This window comes from Schistocerca gregaria, chromosome 1 (assembly GCF_023897955.1).
Source record: "Schistocerca gregaria isolate iqSchGreg1 chromosome 1, iqSchGreg1.2, whole genome shotgun sequence".
Classification (NCBI taxonomy): domain Eukaryota; kingdom Metazoa; phylum Arthropoda; class Insecta; order Orthoptera; family Acrididae; genus Schistocerca; species Schistocerca gregaria.
Window position 1 is genome coordinate 203,191,137 of NC_064920.1, and position 23,972 is coordinate 203,215,108.

Genomic DNA, 23,972 nt, shown 5'->3' on the forward strand with positions numbered 1-23,972 from the left:
CCTTAAAACCCACATCCTTTCATCTTTCCTTTTCCTTCCCTCTTTCCTGACAAAGCAGCCGCCGGTTGCGAAAGCTCGAAATTCTGTGTGTGTGTTTGTGTGTTTTATTCATTGTGCCTATCTACCGGCGCTTTCCCGCTTGGTAAGTCTTGGAATCTTTGTTTTTAATATATTTTTCTGCTATGATTTGAGATATATTTACAAATTGTGCACTCCAAATAACAAATGATAGCAGATGATGACCAACATTAACAAAAAAAAAAATGCTAAAACTTATGCATAATCTAATAATAGTTTTGCATATTTGCTTAGAGTTATCAGTGAACATATTCATAGCTCTCCATAAATTAAACAATGAAAATTTGTTGACAGTTGCAGGTGCAGACTCCTCCAGGATCAAACAAGCCTGCAGGTCTGTCAGATGATACAGCATCTACCAGTTTGCTGGTTAAACCCCCAAGAGGAAGCGGAGGCAATACATCATTGAACAGCTGTGGAGGATCTGGAATTCTTCGTCCTGAAGAACTGTCTAAAATGTTTCCCACACCTCCATCAATGGAGCACAATCCTATTGCTTCACCTTGTGGTCATTTATCAGATGGTGCTCTTGGTGAATTAACTGAAAGCCTTTCAGTTACGTGTAGTACCAGGTTCAAACAAGAAATTTATCCTAATATGGGCAGTCCACAAGAGGAAAATATTGAGGACTGGTCTTACGTTTTTCGGCCTCCAACAATTTATAGATTTGTTGGCTCATCAAAATATGCACCTCTGACAAACTTACCAAGCCAGAGTTTACCCCCTGTGAATTTACCAACGAACTGTGTCTACAAACCGTCATGGCAATATCCTCCTGTACAGCAGGTCAGTGAGAAGTCAGCATCATCGAGTCATTCAAATAACATCCCGGTTTCCTCAAATGCTGGTACAAATTCTAGACCTAACTCAGTTTCTAGCAATCCACATACAACTCAGGTATCCCACCCCCATCATCCACATCCTCACCACACCCAGCTTCCGCACCCGAGAGCGATATCTCCAGCTGGCCCCTTCCCTCCGAGCCCAATGACTCTTGTTGCCATGAGCAGTGGAGGGCTTCCTGTTCATATGCAGTCACAGTTCCGTGGAGGTGGTGTTAGGACTCCTTGCCCTCCTCCACCACCTTATGAACTTCCCAGTCCAGCTACTTCCACTGCATCTTCCTACCTCAATAAAAATTTGAATTCTGTTGAGCCAGTTCCCACACCCATTATGGCCCGTGCCCCTGAAGCCAATTCGCTTGTTGTCAATATACTACTCAGTGATACTGCACTCAATATATTTAGAGATCACAACTTTGACAGTTGTACACTTTGTGTGTGTAATGCTGGTCTCAAAGTAGTTGGGAACATCCGTGGTGCTGATGCGGGGATCTATCTGCCAGATCCACCTTCTCAGCCACCAGCTACTTCTTTACCATATCCTCCTACATCTCCCTTCTTGTCAATGGGAAGTATAGGAATGGGTGGACCACCTCCACCTTATGGAATGATGGGTTCATCTCCAGGACATCACGGTGGAACGTCTGTCATGAATGGAGCTGCTGAAGAGGATCCTATTCGCTGTAGTTGTGGTTTTAGTGCCGTTGTGAACAGAAGGCTTTCTCACCGTTCTGGTCTGTTCTATGAAGACGAACAGGAAATTACAGGAATTGCTGAAGACCCGAGTGAACGTCGGAAGGGGTCAATTATGGCCTACTTGCTTTCTAGTAGTGAAAAATCAAGTACAGAAAATGGTGGTGCTAGTGATTTAGTGGACCAGGTACCGCAGAATGTTATAGAACTCGTAAGGGAACAGTGTGTTATCGTCCAGAGTTCCAGTAACTCACTTTATCGTGCGTCGAAGCAGTTCCGTGGAAGTTCAGGCCCTGCCGTCCCATATGGTACGACAGTGAATGTGCTGGAATTTACGGACAGCAATGAAGTGACTTGCATGGCACTAGAACAAGGGAGGCAAGCGCTATTGGAAAGTACAACTGTAGCAATGTGTAAGGTTGAGGAAATGCAGCAAAGGCAGCAGATGATGCAGAACAGTGGAAAAGGGACTAATGTACCTTGTGTACATCGGTGGCCATATTTGCGTGCAATGGGACCACAGTGTAATCAGGACATAGTGAGGGTGATGAAAACTCTGCAACCTCTGCTTCAAGAAGCTATCCAGAAGAAATGCACAACAAGATTGTGGGAAGCACCATACACAGTGTCTGGGCCACTCACATGGAGAAAATTTCATCGCCTAGCAGGAAGAGGTGCAGTATATTTTCGTACCTGTAGGCTTTATATTGTTCTGTCATTCTGATATTGAAACTAGTGTTTGTAGTAGAACTATCTTTCAATTTGATGTTCCATTTCATGTTTAGTTAAAAACTTTCACTTGCTTGTATACCTTTTGTGCTAAGTTCTGTTATGTGATTCATTGTGTCTCATTGAAATTGGGTTATGTTTGATACAGTTAGCATGCTGTATTCTCTCTCTCTCTCTCTCTCTCTCTCTCTCTCTCTCTCTCTCTCTCTCTCTCTCTGTGTGTGTGTGTGTGTGTGTGTGTGTGTGTGTGTGTGGGCGCGTGCGCGCGCCGGGCGGGAGGGGGGGGGGGGTTCTTAAAGAATCTATCTTGATTGTTAACCAATTTGCCGAACTGTAGTTTGCAGATAAATACGTGCTGAGATTACACTAGGGCTGTGACTGTAACTGTAATTAATTTATTCTTCTGAAAATTAACCTATATTACCATGTTACACTTCTCGTATCATTTATAATAAACACACCATTGTTTTTTGTAATCATGTTTCCGCATAGTGTTCAACTTCACTTATTTGTGGTCATTATATGTACATAATGTAATCAATTTTGGAGTTGTGTAATACCATCCTCAAATGCCACTATGACAGTCCAAATCAACGAACTAGAGAAAACATTGAGCAATTCAAATAGCATGTGGACAGATCATCTAATATCAAACCAACTTCTGACACAGATGATTGGAGAAGACACTAACAACAATTAATCATTTAGACAGGTACAACTAACAAAAGCTGAAGGTGTTTGATAAACACCTGTATACAGATTTATATCATAGTACTCTGCTGCTTTATCGAATATGTTTAGTTTCTGTTACAGTCCCATATCTCTTGATGTACCTATAATCATTGTTGTTGTCTTCGTAAATCATACTCTACTAAATTTGGCGTGCACCCTATGTGTGTACGCTTTTTGAGTGTTTTTGATGGTAAATTTGTTTGGACAGCCACATGAATGTCTGTGAACTGACAAGGAATCACCACCAACATGACCTCATATTTTAAGGAGGGGAGGGGTGTACACTTGCAAGATATCAGCCCAAGGAAACAGCCCTATGCAAAAATTTAGGACATTATTCTGCTACTATGCTGTTATGATCTTCTGAATGTACAGCTTGTAAACATTCCTGTACACCAGTTAGCACTTGCTCTACTCTCCTGAAGTCACCTAATACCCATATACAGCAGAGTGAGTAAGAGGTTTGTGTTCATAGCGTCTGTGAACCAAAAAGTGATAGTGCATCTTTGTTCATTGTCAGAGTGCAAGGTTTTTAACCTGTAACAGGTGCCAGAGATCTTTTTGCTATGAACTCTTCTATGTTATGATTCACAAACACAGTGTAAATTAATGACATGATTGAATGTGTCATTAAAGTAGTAGTGTAACCCTACTTAACCCTTTTGGTGCCATGCAATTTTCATGGTATCGGTTGAAAAGTGCCAGGCGATTTTCTAGTGAATTGCAGAAGTTTGTTAAACTTACCATAAAATCTGAACTGTTTATCATAGGACCTTAATTTTTTTTCTTTCAGCTAGAGAAATATAAGCAGAGTACACCTTTAGGCCTCATACTTCTAAAGAAAACAATATTTGTATTAGAGGTTTTTTACGGAGAAAATTAAAACTTTGATTTTAAGTCATATTTAGCCACATGTGATATAATTGAACTTAAAATTTATGTTCAGATTATCAACCTACATAGTATTCTGAATGATGTAATATTTGTTTGTGTCTTTCTGTCACATATTTTGGAAAATAATGCACCCTGAAATAACTGATGCGAAAAATAGGCAAAACATCTATAATTTTGTCACTAGTTTCAACAGAAAATAACATAATACCAATTAAGTTGTAGGATCATTTATTGACACACAAATGTTTATTGACACACAAATGTTGACCAACACATTTGGGATATAATACCTTCTTACAGAGTACACACATTGTTCTTGATCGTCACCTCGTATCTTTTGTAGAGCACACAACACAGGCTCACTCCTTCTTTCCTGGTAGTATTTCTACACCATACACTGTAGGGGGTGCTGCATTTGCACTTGATGTAAGGGGTGCTAAGTTTTGTTTCTTGAACAACTCCTGGAACAACGTGCAGATGATTTAGGTGTTGAATTTCAGATGTGTGAGTGGTTTCTCGGACGAAGATAGATTTTCTTTATAAAGAATGTAAGCATTCAGAAACATTCTGCCAATTATGCTGAAAACCAGTTTCTTCCATAATTTCACAGTCTTCCTCTCATCCAGATAACAGTACATCATCAAATCTGAGGAATAACTCACTCCCATGTATTTATTATATTGAAATATGACATCAGGTTTCTTCAAAGGTTGTGAGTGCCTCTCTCTGACACTGTTGCAGTAGAGGAGGAACTCATCAACAGAACTGGATTTTTCTGTGACTTCTCTTCCCTGAAGCCAAGAGAAGTACAAAGGCCTTTCTAAAGAATTTGACCTGCCCAATTTCAAATTTGAAAAAAGATTAGGTGGGAGAAATTTTCTGTTCCTCCCTATTCTGCCAGTGAGGAAGGTTCCCATGGAATACAGTTTCTCCACTACTGGAATTGATATGAAAAAATTGTCACAGAAAATGTGGTACCCCTTGTTCATGTAATTTCCAAGAGCAGGTAATTTTGTAATAACTACACAGCCTAATCCGTGCTCTTTTACCTCCACTCTGTCAGCTTCAGTTCTTGCTCGACAGTACACATAAAATCCAAGGCAGTAGTTCACCACAGAATCACATGGTATCCAGAACTTTACACCCCATCTGTGGTGGTATTTATTAGGGAGATACTGGTTGAGTTTAAATGAGTTTTAGAGCTAACAAGAATTTTGTCAACATTCAGCTGTTGATGAGGCATATAATGGTGACAAAGCACATTATTTGCAATGTTCAGCATAATATCAAACTTTGCAGTGGGGTCATACACTGGATGCCCAGGAGAGTGCAATTTTGCATTTTCTGGCAAGCAGAAAAATTTTAGGAGCAACTGAAATCAATTTCATGAAAACATGTGGGAAAACCATGGTGTCGCCATATTTTCATCTGTGGACCAGTAACTAAAAATTGTTGATTTCTTTACGAGTCCCATATTTAGTATTACTGCCACAAAAGCCCTCATTTCTGGCACTGAGGTAGGATACCACTTTCTCACATGAGAGTTCACTGATAAGTTTACGTTTGCTTCGAGAAATTGCCGAGCATATCTGTTTATTTCTGTTGCCATTATTGTAAACAGTTGCACTGTAAAAAACAAGTTGTTAAAATCAATTGTCATAGCATTTATTGGTACATTTTTGGGGCCTGGTAATTCCAAAAACGTGAAGTGGTGAAGAGCAGGATTGTCCAACTCATCAGTTCCAATTTCAGCAAACGTGTCACTGGCTGCAGTCAATTCTTCAAAATCGTCTTTGTCGGTGTTTGGTGCAGATTCAGTTATTGATGACTCACATGATGAGATATCACCACTAGACCACTCATAGATCGATCCACTGTCCTAAAAACCTGCAAAATTGTTGTCACCTTCACTACTTTCCACAGTATACACTGCACTCAAACGAGACTTCTTCCTTGGCTGCGCCGTAGTACCTTCGAAGTGAACGAAAAACAACCTTGTGTTTGGAACTCGAAAATATATATTATTGGCATCGACAGTCGAAACGAAGTACTTTACGACTGTCTTTCGATCTTGGTTTGTCTTCACGACATCAATATACTACGATATGTGCTATAGTTTGAAAGAAAAGTGCGCGAAAACGGCAGTACGATTAGATCGTACGTGGCACTTTTCGCGCGATCTGATTAGATCATATTTGGCACTAAATGCTTAATAATTAATATCGGCATTGTGCATTACGTTCATCGGAGTTGAGAGCTGCCACTGTTAAAAAATACATTTGCAGGAGTTGCACTATTCTTCAACACGATTGATGTAGATAAATTGATTTTCTTAATTTTGATTTTGAGGTATGTATACATAGTGATCCAAAAATATATATACACTGTGTAAATGTCTAAAACTTTCAAATTAATTGATGGAAACTTCACATTTGTGGTAGTTCAATTAGTTTTTTTTTTTTCCTGCAATCGCCACTTGGTTGTTTTGTTTTGTTACCTGATAGTTGCCACTCCCTGTGTGTGTGTGTGTGTGTGTGTGTGTTTCAAAATTATTGTTGGGGTTTTAAGGCTTTGTGGCATTTGTTATATTCAACTTACAATTAGAAATAATACACCACAGCAAAGAGAAATAGACATCCTAATTCAGTCCACACATTCTCCACCCACTCTCTGTCATCCCGTACTCTTCCCTTTGCAAATACAGCTAGTATTTTCAAACATTTGATGGTGCCCTCTACAGATTTTGTCATCACTTATAGGATTACAGTGGCACTTAACATAGTTCACACAATAACACATTCAGTCCTTGCAAACTGTAAAACGCAAAACTTTGTGTTCACTATTCTCCATCTTGCCTACTAATGTGTTCTAATGGAAGACACAGGTAACAAGACATGCAGATAGGTAGAACAAAACTGTTTGAGTTGCTCTTTCATTTCATGTATTATTTGTAATTGTAGGTTGAATGTAACAAATGTTACAAAGCCTTAAAACCTCGATATTTGTTTTGAAACATGCATTGTTGAACAAATATGTGCATGAGATTGACATATTATGTACTCATATTGCTTATATCTTTTTAATGCAGAACATGTTATTGAATAAGATTGTAAAACATGTTCAGCAGACGTGTTTCCCTCCCTCCTAATCTTATTTTGTCATCAATTTGCGAAAAATAGAAGGGTGCTGGTTGTCACTTCGATATAAATACTTCACACTCGGGCATTAAGACAGTTGCAGTGGGTCAGAGCAAGTGACCTACAACCTGTGCATGCTAAAGTTTAAAAGCTGTATGTTCAGAAGGTCATGACTGCTTACTAAAAGAATTATGGTCCAAATTTTCTCTCAGGATCGATTGCAGGGCTGATATATTGCTAGTGTGCCTTTTTCTTCCTAAAATATGAGGTCAAGTTGATGATGTTTCCTTGTGCATCCTATAACTCCAAAATCAGCAGCACACTGTGAACAGAAAGATCTTAAATGCCATAGTTACCAGAGGATGACACTGAATAGAAGACAACAGCATCCCTTCTTTTGTTCAAAGAGCCACCTTGAAAAAATTTTTTTTAACATATTCTGACTAATTAAAATTACAAACTTTTTTATTGGCATAAAGTATCTGCCTAAATTCTAACTAATCAAAATTACCAACTGTTTTATTGACATACAATATCTGTTTATAAAGTTAGCATAATATTTATTCTAAATTTATGCCATTTACTGGTTGTCTGCTTTTGATAATACGAAGAGAAACAAAATACACAAAAAGAGAGAGCTTACATTATTTCGCAGACCATTTCCTTTTCTATCTCTTTTGCTTAAGGATCCTGTTGTTACTGGTATCACTTCCCTAATAGCACTGATGTGAAATTTATACGTTTGCTTATCACAAATATTTGACTGTTTCTTCCAAATATGTTGCAGTTTCCGAGGTTGTGATTTTATTATGATACCTGAGAACATGCCCCCCCCCCCCTTCTCTCTCTCTCTCTCTCTCTCTCTCTCTCTCTCTCTCTCTCTCTCTCTCTCTCTCTCTCTCTCTCTCACCCCCCCCCCCCTCCCCCACACACACACACACACCAACTCTGCCGAACATACGTCGTACTTCACTTCTCTACTGATGAGAATGTAAAGACCTCCGCACATGATTTGTCAGTTGGCCAAACTTCTCTATGTTTGCCAAACATTTGACTGTATACAGTGCTATTTGACATGTTTGTCAGCATGGACCATATTTGAAGTGTTTGCAAGAAACTCTGATGGAAAGTTTAATGTTGTATTACAATTTGTCTCACTGCATCATGACTTCCCACAACTGTGGAAACTTTGATCCAGGATAAAAATGGAATATCACTGGCAATTACCAAAACAGAACCAATGTCACATCTCTCCAGCCAAATATTACAAAGGGAGAGGTCAAGAAGAAAATCAACATCCTGCACATTAAAGTATGATTGGAATGAAATTTAGAAAATCAAAATTCTCGAGTTCTTCCAGGGACAATGGGTGCTTTTCTTCCCATGTTGTGGAGCAAGTAGAAAAGAGTAAAATTTTGCATACTTGGGTCTTCTTTTTCAGTGTGTGTGTGAAATAGCTCTAAACAAATTATCAAAAGCATCACAGTCCATCTGCAGAAAGTTGATGTTGTTATCAGACTCTGAGTGTAACATTTTTTAACAGGTTTTTGTGTGTAAATTTCTCTCTTATTTCCTGGACCAGTATCTTGTTTACCACTATTTAAAACTCAGTGCCTGTGTCTGTGTCAGAAATGCCTTATCTACATTTGTAGCCATTCCAACTAGTGTCAAAATACAACATACACAAACAGCATCTGCTTTGAATGTGAGGTTAAATTGACAAATGCCTAAGGACCTGTTTGATAAATCTGCAGCTAGACAAGGGCAAATTTGACTGTTCGCTCTCTTACAGGCGACTTTACAATTTCTCTTGCTTCCAAATATATTGGCTGCGTAGAACCAGCAGCTGAAACATCCCTTATGTTCCTGTCATACATTTTGATGAGTGCCAACAATATTGAAGCATGAAACACATAAATACGCCACTGGCCCCTGTCTAGACATTTACCATCTCGTGCAAAAATGAACACTATTTTTGAGTACTTGTCCAATTTTAAAGTAAGTTCAATTCCAACTACAAATGGTTTCAGGCAAACTGCAGTTTAGCCAAAGTACACAGTATAGATTCCCATGGTTGGCAATGTGATGTAATTTGCTACCTGGTCACTAGTACTCTCCCTCCCCCCACACTCATCTAGTTCTCAGACAAACTGGTAACACTGTTCCCCTCCATTGTGATGTGCTGTGCAGCTGTGAAACACAGACCGCAATGTCTTCTAGAGTGCAAGTTATATGTAACAATAGCAGTTAATACATAAATGAAATATCACAATCACGATTGAGTCCAGTTCTCGAACTTTCGTTGGCGTCTGTTGGTACTTTATCCATGAACGGTCTTGCCACTGAAGTAATACATTTCATTTGTTAGGCATTTCATTCTTTGTTTCATCTGAATGTTGCCATGATGATCTAAAGTTGGCAACATTTCCAACTGGTGTTGTAATATATGAACATAGACTGAATTTCTAATTAATAACGCACTTAGTAAATCATTGCCCCCTCTCATAATCAAATGAAATGTTGATCTGGGCTGAGAATCAAGTAATGTATCCTGAATTAAAACGTTTTGACTTTTGAATGTTGTCTTTAGGTAAAAAGAAGTGTCAATGATTGTATGTGGTATCCATAGGTATATGAGAACCATTATTGCAAACGTGTTCAAATATAACAGGAATATGTTAAATGATAGAATTTAATTATGTTTCGTCCACTGTTTCACAAATTTGTCATACATTAAGCCAAACAGTAGATTGTTGTTGTGGCTAGTTCATAGTTTCTCATGTAGCCCTTGCAAAAGTGCTGCAAGAGTCAGATGTCACTTGATCATTTGAGTAACATTGATGCTGTATCAAGTGCTTCAATTTATCAGGATATTTCAAGCCTATTTGAATGTCAGTATTGTTTGCCCAGCCCTGTCATTCCATGTTCATCAAAATAAATCTGCACATGACCCCAATAGCCAAAGCTTCATCTTTATGGGAAATAAAGTTGAGAGAAATAAGCTAAACATAAATCGATGGTAGGCAATGAAAACTTCATAACTCTGTCTGTGAAAACTCATAATACTGCTAACAAGAAACTCTGTAATCAGAGAGATTTGAAAGCACATGTATTTCCCTAATCTGCCAATAACAAGGCTTTACTACACAGTTACACATATAGCTACTTTCTGTATCACCTCATTATTTTTTAAGAAACCGTTTTTCATTCACCTGCAAATTTAAACAAAATGAAGTTACGAAATTTTCATTGCCTGCCATCAATATTATTAAGTACTTCAAACAATGGAATATCCTGGATGGAATGTAACAATTAGGCACTTTATTCATAATTTTACTAGCTCCCTGAAAGTGGTTGGTCAGTAAACAACTAGTTTCTCAATAGGTACACTCAAACAGTTAATTTTGTTTTGTAAAATCAGGTGTTCTTAGGTGATTTGCTCATTATGTGGGCTGTAGAGAAATACCTTGCGGAAAACGAACATAATGTGAGAACAAAATACATTCAATCAGTTTGAAGATGGTTTTCTCTCTTGGCTCAGGTTTGTTGGTCTCGGAATAGTTTGCTTAAATTAACTTCGGGATGTATCTTTAAGCAAGCTTAGTGGTAGGGGGCTAGCCAGTTTTAGTTCTTTCTCTGGTGTAGGCTGTTTCAGTGCTGGCCCATGGGGCTAGCTAGCCCTGCCCACCCCTCATCACACTTATGGATAGACATAGGTAGTGTAGGCTGGCTGCCACTTGGCCCTGTTGCTCATGTCTGTGTTGCTTGGCCACCCCCTGTCCACGTACACTTGACCATTGGAGTACACTTGTGTATACTGCAGCCTGGCTGCAAAATCACCTGTTCGTCAGCAATTTGCCCATGTGCACTTATCTGGAACAGCTTGCTCTAGTGCCACATGCTTCAGGTATTGTGTGTTTTCCAGGCACAGTAAGAACCGTGTAAAGTGTGGCTGGCTGCATGCCAGCATTGCTGTCCCCTGCCACTGCAATGTGTCAGTCACAAAGCTATTTTATTCGTGCTGTACACTGCTCTTTTCACAGAAATTACACTCTAGAATTGCGCTTTCATGTTCCATTTCACCTTGGCGTTCTTTGGTTGCTGCATCAGGAAATAGAAAAATTGGTCATTTTCTCTCTTGATGAGCACAATTTAAAATAAATCTTAACTGTCAAAATAATATAACTGTTTTGACTCTCACATTTACATAGCTGTACATATTCCTGTCTGGCACACAAGTGAATGCACAAAGCAGCAATCATTGACATTGTTATGTGTTCCGTGCAGCGACATTGTTAGTGCTCACCATGATGTATGGTGGGATGGAAAGAGAGTGTGTCAGCTGATGGACCTACACAGCCAATGTTTTGATACAATATTGTCACATTCTAATGCCAATATATCACAACATCCGAAATGGTAACACAGTCAAAAGAAAGAGGCAAAGGTTCAGACAACACTGGTTATTATTGTAATTTAAGCTGTGTTAGATCCCAACCCAATCACAACCTTATAGTTCATGCAATATTTTGACGAAAGAAATATATGTGACAACACAGGTCATTAAATTAATTTTTACGAGTAAAACTTTCACTTTCCAGTCTATCCTAAACCCTGGGCTAAGCTGCAGATCAGTCTGGAACCACAACAGGTTTCTTAGCTTTACATTGTTGGCTTTGCCAACTTGCAACCAATCTGATTCCAAACTGACCACATCCCTCAACCTTGTAGTTCGTGACATACTCCCAGTTAGTGGAGGAGAGAGGGGGTTAAATAATTGCCACAAAAGCAGAAAGAATAGTTTCTATTTAGCTGCTAGAAATTCATTGTCTCTTTTCTCACTTCTCATTGATTACATGATAGGATCACCCTGTTGGCTGTGTGGGACTGATGGATCACCAATCTATGAGCATTAGAGAAACACGACCATAACCACCACTGTTCCTGCTGTAGACTGAACCTGAGTCAAAAGAACAGACTAGTTAGTAGTGTCATATGGAAATGCTTTCATTCAAATACTTTGCAGTAGTTATCCAATGTAGCATTCTACGATTGAAGTAAATGCCTTTTTAGCCAGTAATGAGCTATTGCCTTGGGCACATAGACACTTCCAACGAAATGTGTGGTGTACAAAATGTGTCACCATTTATATTATAGATAATTTATGAGTTGCACTTGATATCCTATTCAGCATCTCAAAAGCAGTTGAAATAGAACTTGGAGAAACGAATGAGTTAAGAAATTGTGTGTAATTCTCGATACCATTGCTAGGAGAGTAGTGTTCCCAGTATTTTATTGCTAACATTAGTGCTCATGTGAAAGAAGCTCAGAATCCTAATAGTGGACATACTAAACGTGTGTAAAGTATTTTACAATTTAGTATGTGCTCCTTTGAGTTTGTCTTGACAGTAAAGTGTTTATTCAAAAACAAAATGGTGTCCTATTTTGTGTGCCATGCTCCATGTAGAGGGACAGTATTTACTTAACTGTGAGCATCTGCTGTTGGTAATTTCCTGTTCTCTCACTTGCTCAACTTGTCCTATTTTCAACTGAATTTTGGTTTCATGTAGTGATTTCGCCATCATCCAATCTGAATCTTCACTCTGCTGTGGAATATGCACTAATTTGACACTTGCTGCCAGATCAAAACAAAACCAGACTTGTACTCAAACCAGGGACATATGCCTTTGAAGAGCAAGTCCTCTAATGGCTGAGTTATCCAAGCATGACTCTCAGTCTGTACCTACTGTTGTATTGCTAGTCCCACATGGTATGCAAGAAAACTTCTGTCAAGTTTGGAAGTTAGGAGATGAGGTGTTGCTGAAAGTTAAGCCATGAGAGCAGATCATGAGTTCTGCTTAATAACTCAATCAGTAGGACACTTGTCAGTGAGAGGTAGAGATCCCAGGTTTGAGTTCTGGTACGGCACACAATTTTGATCTGTCAGGAACGCATTCATTGTATTTGATAAATATAAATTTTGTTGGCTGCAACACTTAATTAACTACTACCGACTTTGACAAAACACAGATACTACAGAGACATCTCTCAAACTGCTATTTTATGTTTTGAATGTGAAACTACTATATTGGTTAGTATATATCTTCATGACTTCAGGTTGTTCATTACACTTCCTGGAAGTAGACTTAACGGAAAATTTGATTTTTTTGAAAAGAATACATGATTTAAAACAGACAGTTAAAACTTAGCAAAATTTGCAACATTTTTATTTTAAGTATTACCAAAATAACCGTAGATAGCAAGCTCTCTAATTACTCACTGTTCATCATCAGGGAGCTAATAATATAGATTCACAACAAAGCTGTATGGAAAAACACACATCATTTATGAGAAATTGTGTGTTAAATCAATTTTAAGTCATGTTTTAATCACTTTCAGCATCCAAGCATTTCAGAGAGACTATGGACCATTCCAAGGAAATTGGAACACCACACTGTTGTTGTTGTTGTTATTGTTGTGGTCTTCAGTCCTGAGACTGGTTTGATGCAGCTCTCCATGCTACTCTATCCTGTGCAAGCTTTTTCATCTCCCAGTACCTACTGCAACCTACATCCTTCTGAATCTGCTTGGTGTATTCATCTCTTGGTCTCCCTCTACGATTTTTACCCTCCACGCTGCCCTCCAATACTAAATTGGTGATCCCTTGATGCCTCAGAACATGTCCTACCAACCGATCCCTTCTTCTGGTCAAGTTGTGCCACAAACTTCTCTACTCCCCAATCCTACTCAATACTTCCTCATTAGTTATGTGATCTACCCATCTAATCTTCGGCATTCTTCTGTAGCACCACATTTCGAAAGCTTCTATTCTCTTCTTGTCCTAACTATTTATTGTCCATGTTTCACTTCCATACATGGCTACACTCCATACAAATACTTTCAGAAAAGACTTCCTGACACTTAAATCTATACTCGATGTTAACAAATTTCTCTTCTTCAGAAACGCCTTCCTTGCCATTGCCAGTCTACATTTTATATCCTCTCTACTTCGACTATCATCAGTTATTTTGCTCCCCAAATAGTAAAACTCCTTTACTACTATAAGTGTCTCATTTCCTAATCTAATTCCCACAGCATCACCTGACTTAATTCGACTACATTCCATTATCCTCGTTTTGCTTTTGTTGATGTTCATCTTATATACTCCTCTGAAGACACTGTCCATTCCATTCAACTGCTCTTCCGAGTCCTTTGCCGTCTCTGACAGAATTACAATATCATCGGCAAACCTCAAAGTTTTAATTTCTTCTCCACGGATTTTAATACCTGCTCCGAATTTTTCTTGTGTTTCCTTTACTGCTTGCTCAATATACAGATTGAATAATATCGGTGAGAGGCTACACCCCTGTCTCACTCCCTTCACAACCACTGCTTCCCTTTCATGTCCCTCGACTCTTATAACTGCCATCTGGTTTCTGTACAAATTGCAAATAGCCTTTCACCCCTGTATTTTACCCCTGCCACCTTCAGAATTTGAAAGAGAGTATTCCAGTCAACATTGTCAAAAGCTTTCTCTAAGTCTACAAATGCTAGAAACGTAGGTTTGCCTTTCCTTAATCTTTCTTCTAAGATAAGTCGTAAGGTCAGTATTGCCTCACGTGTTTCAGTATTTCTACGGAATCCAAACTGATCTTCCCCGAGGTCGGCTTCTACTATTGACACAGATATCTTTTATTTACTTTTCAAATGAAGAGCACAAAAGGCACATGGTTTCTTTTCTTTTCTTAAAAAAAAGTTATTTCAAGATGATGTAGTGTTGCTTTGTTCTTAGTTAGCTAGTGGCTGCTATTTTCTCCATAGAAGACATCTGTACTTACAGAACTAGTATGCTTCTCCATCGTCATAAGCTATGACATCTTCATTGTTTTCAGTTTCCTTATTTAAATAAGCGTCACAATCATTAAATATTTTGAAATTTTGAATTCTGTCATGTCTGGAACACTCGTGTACAAAGTGTTAGTTTCCCCTTCCAATTAGTTCCAGAATTACGACTTGTGCAAGAAGGTGGCGTGACCCGGAAATTGCAACCTGCATCTGGCAATGTATTTTCAGACCCAATTTCAGGTCTTAATAACTTTGGAACTATTCCACACAGTCCAGTGAATTTTTTTACAACCCAGTAACGTCCATTTAGAGATCACACTCCATGAATCAAAACACGAACAACATATTTCTGAGGGAAAATAAAAAATTCCAAAATGTGATTAAAAATGTAGTACGTTAAAAGGTACATATTGTAGGTGCCCTCTATGCTAAATATAATTCACTCAAAAAGGGTATAATTTTTTGTAGTAAGCTTAATGTGGCCTAAACAGACATAGAACTCATCATGTCCATATCAGTCACAAAAACTGAGTTACATGCACATGAAAATACAAAAATTTTAAAAATTACCTGAAAACCATGGTATTCGAAGTGTGGTAGCACAAAAGGGACAAGTGGTATCCAAACCAAATTTCACACACTGCATAAGTAGACCATAATGATATATATCTCAAAATTTCAGCTTGCTATTGGAAGTTGACAGATGTATTTGGTGATGTGGCCATTGTTCCACAACACAATTTTGTAAAAACATATCGTAAACTGTTCTGCCTCTTCTTATCCTCTCCCACAACTGTTTAATCACTAAGGAACAACATATAGGCAGATTAACACAACCTATCCTTAATATTTACTACACCTTAACTGCTAAAAAACAGTCTGTTGTGCTTCGAACAGAAGTTCTCCCACACCTTAGCTACGGTACTCTGTACATTAAGTGGCAAATTGTACTGTCATCCTGACACTGTGGTAGGAACTGGAACTGTCATTAGAATATGTTCAAAAGGAATCAAACACCTGTCTGCCAAACGTGGCCAACGAAATGATCTTGCTGGTCCTGCTGGTGCCATGAAGTTCACAAATACATCACCTTCTGCTTCATAGTCCGCTGGAGAGAAGTGATGATAGCTCCTTGTGCCTGCAACAGTTTTAATGTGTTCTAGTCTGCTTTTTAGCAACTCTTCGACTGATTTCATCTCATCTTCCAAAACGTAGAATGATTTTATGCCAGAGATATTTTCCTGTACCCAGGTAAATAATTGAAGAGGTGTTAGAATGTGACCTTCTGTAGGGTGCTGCAGACTAGCTTGTGATGCCATGTGCTTAATGGTAGCACCAATACCATCACGTACATTTTTACCGTGACTTGTTGTGAAAAAATTCCATTCTGTGTGAATCTGGAAATCATGGTAATGCATGCATAAATTTGAGATATTTACTGTTTTTGTACTGACTAGCTTCCTCCTCACTGAAGTATTTTGCAAAATCTATGTAAGGCAGCTTGTTTTTCACATATGCTGTGACAGTGCGAATGTGGGCATGAACTGCAGTGGTATCATGAATTAAGCAGTAACTAAAAACACACAGGTTGATGACAGACACATCACCTGATTCACCTTGATAATAAATCTCAAATGACTGTTGTCCCAATGATATCATTGGGTGGCATCTTGAACTATAAATTCATAATTTTCAAAAACATCTAGTATTACTATAATTTCATCTTGTTTCAAGTTATCCTTACAAAACTGGAGATAAGCCGATTGTGGTGTTGCTGTGAAGCTGTGTGTGGTCAGTTTGTCCGTTTTTTGACAACACATTTCAGCAAAATCTTCCACTGTACTTTCTTTGTTTCAAGACTTGTGCGATCCATGTGTGTCCATTGTTTATAAGAAACAAGTTCATTGTCATTCATAAGGAGTTCACCATACAGTTTGTTATTCATGTGTTCTGCAAGATTTGCCTTACCAGGACACTTTTCACACCTGTGTATCATGCAGTGGTAGGAACTGATGTCACACATTAGCAGCTTCATTGCATCTTTGTAATCCAGACCAGAATCCTTTATAGCAGCAAACATCAGCTTAGCATTTTGATGGGTCTCACATACACAAACATTGTGTGTGCCTCTTGCACTTACCACAACCCATTTTGGCTGAAGATTGAAAAAAGATGATAAACCTACTTTGGTATCTGGGTACTTTTCCTTGAATTCTACATATAGTTCTGATATGTTGCATAGCAACAGTCTTTTTTACATCTGTACACGTACATTTCCCATTTTCACCATTACATAGTCCTTTTTTTTTCCAGGCATTATTTGGCTGTAGTCATTATTTTCATTAAACTCCGACACTAGCACCTTTATTTCTGAACCTAATTGCTTACCCTGAGCTTGCTGATGTTGTGGAAGCACTCCGTGGGTTGTTTTTATTTTCCTGGCTTGCTTTACCATCTATGTAGAAACATTAAATTCCTTTGCAGTGTAGTCAATAGACCAGCTGGAAGGTGCAAGGGTAAGAATAGCTACTTTTTTCTGGTGTGTGGATATGGCACATTTTTCTTTTTCTTTCAAATTGTGCGCAATTTTGTCCAAATCAGAGCATTTTTGGCATGATTTCTGTTCCTTTGGATCAGATAGTTCTTGCTCTTCCACCATTAGTGTGTCAGCTATTTTGTGTTTTATTCTACTATAGCTGGGCGTGTCTCTTTTTCCAAACTTTGTGTGTCTTTGTGGGAGATAAACCAAGAGCAGTCACTGAAGTATTTAATTGCTCATCCGCTGTGGTTGTAGGTGGCTGATACGCTTCGTCACTGTCATGTAAATTATCAGAATATTCTTCATTTTTTTTAGCAGTGTAACACACCTGGAACATAACTTTTGTCCTGGTTTCATGTTAAGTCACATGCACTGATTCACTTTTTATACCAATTTCTCTGAGGCTACACTTCACTGTCTTCTTATGAATCCGAAATGGATCAAAACAACTTCTTTGTAGGAAAGAATACTTATCCAGAAACACTTTCATATGATAATAACAAACACTAAAGTTTCCTGGAACTGTACTTCTTGTGCCCACAGGAAGTATCCCGGATCTCCATAGCAACAAATCTTGGTCCAATTCATCCAGATCATACAGTAAAAAGTGAATGCCATATTTTGTTCCATAGGTTGTTTTATGACATTCAGATGCTTGTGCTCTACCAATACTGCAACCTGTTTGAACAAAAGCACCACTATTATACTCTTCTGCCTCCATACTGACTTCCCACAACAGTACTGACCAGTATAAACTTGAGTAACCTGTAATTGTTGTTTGTTTCCTTTGTTGTTCCTGCCTAACAGTGACTCATTCTGTCCCTGAAAACTACCATTGTTTAACTTTCTGTTGCCTAGTGGTTCCCAACAATTGCTGCAGCTTTATCTGAAACAAGCTGTCCGCATCATTACTATTACTTGCTAAATCGTGTTAAAAGAAACGTAACCAAATACATCTCTGTCAACTTTTATTGTACACAAATGCCTTGCAATATCAAGTTGAAATTTTGCTACATATAATATTATGGTCTACTTATGCAGTGTTTGAAATTTGGCTTGGATATCACTTGTCCCTTTTGTGCTACCACACTTCGAAAATCCATGTTTTTCAGGTAATTTTTCAGATTTTTGTATTTTCATGTGCATGTAACTCTGTTTGTGTGACTGATATGGGCATAATAAGTTATGCGTGTGTTTAGGGCACATTAAGCTTACCACAAAAAAATTTATACCCTTTTTGAATGAATTATATTTGGCATAGAGGGCGTCTACAGTATGTACCATTTAACATATTACATTTTTAATCACATTTTGGAATTTTTTATTTTCCCTCAGAAATATGTTGTTGGTGTTTTGGTTCGTAGAGTGTGTTCTCTAAGTGGATGTTACTGGGTTGTAAAAATAGTTCCAAAATTATTAAGACCTGAAGTTGGGTCTGAAGATAGATTGCCAGGTGCGGGTTGCAATTTCCGGGTCACACCACCTTCTTTCACAAGCCATAATTCTGGAACTAATTGGCAGGGGAACTTAAAATTTTGTACATGAGTGTTCCACACTTGGTAGTATTGGTGTGCTAAATTTCAGCCAAATCTGAGACTATCAGCTGGAACATTTTCTCAAATTGTTTGAATTGACATGAAATGACCCGCATAGGAGCTCCAGCTTCTCCGTTATGGGGAAACTGTAACATTTTTTAAAAAACCTACTTATCAATATGTACATTTTATGGCCACTGTACCAGATGGCACTTGTGATGAATCTGAGCTGGTATAGATCCTTTTGCACCCAAAAATCAAATAGCGCTTACACTTTGCAGATGGAGGGAGCAGTGTTTTTTTGAAAACCCTGTTGCTTGCCGGCAACCTGAGTCAGTTAACTACTGAATCAAATCGATGATTCCTGTAACAACATTTACTTTTCTTACATGACTGACATTTTGCTCTTTGCTGATTTTCGGAAATGAATTATCAGAAATTTTGATCATATGTGTTGTTATGTAGAAACATTATTAACAATCCATCATTGCAAATTTCTGTGTTAAATGTGAATGAATGCTCTATTTAATGTATTTATTGATGTGTTTTAGGTACAAATGACCGTTGTGAACCACAACCTATTCCATCGCTCATGGTTGGTTATGACAAAGATTGGCTTTCGCTGTCACCTTATGCCATCCAGTACTGGGAGAAATTATTACTGGAACCATATTCATATGCTAGAGATATAGCATTTGTTGTTGTTGCACCAGACAATGACTTCGTCCTGCAGAAAGTCCGAACATTCTTTAAGGAGCTCAGTGCAACTTATGAGGTAAACATAATTTATTAAATTTCATATATTATGTCCATAGAAAGTTCAGGACAGAAACTACTAACAAAAATGAGGAAACTGCAGCTCTTTCATCATATATAGAAACATTAACAGCTCAGAAAATTGCAGTGATTGCACTCAGTCACTGTTATTTTTCTGCAAGTTTTGGGAAAGGTGGCTTATAGAACAATTTTTGGACTCCCCATTTGCTGTTACTTTGTTTTATTTTCCTGTACAGCAGTTTTTGAGTATGGGTTATTGCTAATTGTCATTTAGTGTAGCTCAAATGCCTTACAACAGTCTGTCCATTACTGCTGATGCTTTTTAGACTGAAGGATTGGGGTGAAAAATGGGACTTCACTTTCCACCGAGAAAATATGTTGTATAAATGTTTAATTTGCCCAAGGTACACTATTGCAAAGGTGTAAAGTCTGAGACTGTTAGACATGCATCTTATGTTTCTATGACAAGCCTCATTTGTAGCACCTGTACTGCATCTGGTTAGCCATCTTTAGTAATTAAACAGTGGCTCTTCAACATTCAATAGCTTCACTCACCCACCAACAGAATGACTGATAAATATTCAGCCAAAAGTATTAAAATCGTTAGAGAAGTGAATGAAACACCTTGTCGATGGTCGTATTGTAGTAGACAAAAAGATTCTCCTGCATTATTAGTGTAAGCAGCTACTCTGCTTGATTAGTGGCCTATACAGTTCTTAAGGTATTTTCAAGGCACGTACAACAGCTTTTCGTTTACCAGCATTTGTTCCACTGTATATTAAATATATCCCATGCCGATTCAATGGCGTACACTGGTAGCTCCGAGCAAGGCCAGTTTATAGTTTTCTGTGTTATTTTCGAAGAAAAACGATTCCATATACACATTTCAAGTTAAATTTTATTTATTTTCTTATGCGAAGTGATATGTGGCCCTTGTGGATCACAGACTGGTGAAATGTGACAGTGCACTGAATTCCCCATGTGATTCATCAGGTGCTCTTTAGACTGTCCAACAAAAGAACCTGCCCCGAAAGGTTTTTCAGGGCATGGATGATACCATTGCCTCCTTCCAAAATGAGGGTAGAGAGGTATCACACTGCTGGGTGTTGGGACATGTCCATAATCCACACTTGATGAGATAGCAGGAGTAACATTTAAAAAGGCTTTAAATGTGTCGACCCCTTATATTGAATTATGTTGCAATTGAAGAAAGTATTTACAGGGAGGGGGGAGGGGGGGAAGAGGTTTGATGTGAAGGACAAAAACTTTGGCTTGTTAAATGAAACATTGAACTGAGTCATTGGAACAAAATGTTAAATCCAAGAAGAGTGGTAATAATGCTTTAAAGAATCAAACTCCCATGTATAAATGAACTTAAAACATCTGATTATTTTATGAAAGAATTAATATGTTAAATATTTGACATTAATGTTAGTGAGAAAGAGGTGGTTTGAAATTATGTGAAAGTTTGGTGGAAGCTGTTAAGTGCTCTCATTCTCATGTATTGGATGGCTGTTGTCTGGATAATTTGCGTATTGTGTGTTGCACTGCTTCAAGACGTTCATTGTTCCTAACAATATTAATTATCTTACTGTGATAAGTCTTTAAATAAGATTATACGTCGTAATGAGCGTATTACGACAACCTTTTAAATTTTAAATACGAAAATCTAATTTTTGTTGCTCCTGGAAGCCTGGGACCATATCGTGCAACATGTTAGCTGTTTGGTAATACAGGTATGTTACAGACCTATGAAGTATTGTAATTTCACACAGAAAAGAAGAGTTGTCGCACTTCTGTTAAATGGAATATGCAGGAAATTCTCTCTCTCTCTCTGATATATTAGGGACAAATATTCTGGTACAGTGTTCACAGCTATAAACTTTAACAACTGATAAATATTATAAGGACTTTAATATCTTGTGACATATTAAAGGAAGTTCCACATTAATTAAAATTGATTCTACATCACTACACTATACAAACATGTTGCCAACAACAGCCAAATAATGTGCTCATTGCTATGCTTAGCCCTTCCTGCAGCCTCTCCATGATGTTACATCTGCTTATTACAGAGCTTTTGTTCGGTACCCTACTTCAATTTTAACAATGTCTGAACACACATTTAATTGCTTGTTAAATTTTGATAGGGGCTGGGATTCGTATTGTCACACTGTTCTCCAGATTTTAGGCATGTGTCAATGTTCTTTCAGGTATGCAGACTTGGTAGACACTGCCCAATTACAAAACACTGGAAGGATGGTATCCTCCGTGTTGGGAAGAATACAGCTCATACTATGAAGGAACCAGTTGATGAGTGGTTTTCTTTACTTGGTGATACTTCCACAACCAACATGCTCAAACTGTATGCTCAGGTAAGCATTTCATTTCTATGCTGTCATTGTTGCATTGTCATTTGGTAATTGTTCATAAAAGCCAATAGACATATTATTCGCTTCATAAAGAAAACATCCATATACTGTTGCTTCTTTGCCTACAGTCTGTCCTTCATCCACCTCCTTTGCCATAATGCTCCACCCCCACGTGCGTGCGTGCGTGCGCGTGTGTGTGTGTGTGTGTGTGTGTGTGTGTGTGTGTGTGTGTTCCCCCACACCACTCTAACATTGACATAACATTTTCCTTTTCATTTCCTCCTCTTCATAAATGTTTTCTTAAATCACTGTCATGTGTATTCTTACAGTCAGAAATTTTGCCAATGTTTTATGAAAATTCTGTAACCTTTTTCTGATTTTTGGCATCTTTGTACAGGTGTGCCGTCATCATTTAGTTAACCTTTTCACGCAAGTACCTCTTGATAAGACATTGCTGGATCCACCAGAAAACGCTCAGTTGTCTCGCTCTTGTGTGGAGAGGCCTATGCCTTCCCCTATGCCACCTCCATCAACTCCAGAGAACAATCAAGGGCAAATTCCAGATAAAGCACCATCCACTCCAAAATCTGACCATGGTAAGAAATAAACAGCATACAGTTAGTTATTGTTTCACATTAATGCATTGTACTTAGCTGAATGATTCTAAATCCTTCCTGTTATTACTTTACAAAATGTAAACTTTGGTACTGGCTGTAGAAAACTTGGTTTGATGACATCAAAGTACATCTGTGTTTTTACAGAGGTGAGTCAGAAAAAAGTTTGCAAACTGGCGTAGTGACATCAGCGCCATATGTTCCAGTCTGAAATTTATTTTATTCTTTAGTTTATTCCTCCTGTAAATTTAAAACCCGTACACCATTTATCGATAAGGCATTAAAGCGTGCATGGAATTGTTGTGGCAACATTTGCATCCAACAATGACCATTAAAGCTATAACAAATTTATTTCATTCCATGCAATCTTAAAGATTGATGCGTCCAGGGTTAATGAAACACCTCTAAATGTGGAAACAACGTGGAGTCACCGGATAACCATGACTTTTCTTTTTTATGATTTCTTTTCCTTGTTCTTCTTTGAATTCCTTTATCCAACTGAACACAACTTTCGATGCAATGCAGTTCTAAACGTATAAGCGATGAATTTAACTGTGAACATCCACTGCTGATGTCCCTTGGCATACGAAAATCGTGCTGTTCTAGTCAGGTACACATGGCACACTTGCCATCTGGCTGCAGATCACTGTGTGTTAGCCACAAATACTGATTATCACCTACCTTCTACATGAAATGTGCTTTCATTTTCTAGATGCGTTCTAGTGCATAATTTAAAACAATATATGCTACTCTGGCTTGTGAGACTTATTTATTGACTCACTCTCGTATAAAGTGGTGTTCAGAAAGAGACGTACAGAATTTGATTACAGCAAATGGCGCTTTGAACATTTGTCAGGGCATCTTGCCATTACTTATACCAAAAGAAAATTCACTGGAAAAAAATATGGAGAATGAAATACTAGACACAAATAAAAGTACAGGAAATCATCCTAGCTTTAGGAACTGTTAGTTCATTTCTCAGGGAGAAAAGAGGGTATGTTCAGAAGGTTATAAAGGAGGGGCATGTCACTCAGACTACAGGATGAGAAGGATCCACATGTTGGATGAGTGAGAGGAAACCTCATCCTCACATCAGGTGGCATCCCTCTCACCCTGTGGTCTGTATGACCTGCCCAGCCTTAATTATATTTTGCCCTTTCTTCCGTGAAGAAAAAAAGTAACAGT

At 38.2% G+C, this 23,972-nt stretch overlaps 1 protein-coding gene across 4 annotated transcripts in view; it reads left to right on the top strand.

Annotated features, from left to right (window-relative positions):
- Window positions 1-23,972, top strand: part of LOC126336805 (mediator of RNA polymerase II transcription subunit 13) — a 202,188-nt gene that overhangs the window by 140,388 nt on the left and 37,828 nt on the right. For 3 of the 4 annotated variants that reach the window (XM_050000847.1, XM_050000866.1, XM_050000875.1), the window contains 4 exons: window positions 373-2,287; window positions 19,576-19,799; window positions 22,015-22,176; window positions 22,571-22,769. In XM_050000847.1, the coding sequence (XP_049856804.1) occupies window positions 373-2,287; window positions 19,576-19,799; window positions 22,015-22,176; window positions 22,571-22,769 (2,500 nt within the window). The remainder of the gene's footprint in view (window positions 1-372; window positions 2,288-19,575; window positions 19,800-22,014; window positions 22,177-22,570; window positions 22,770-23,972) is intronic. The other variant, XM_050000856.1, reaches the window with a different exon arrangement.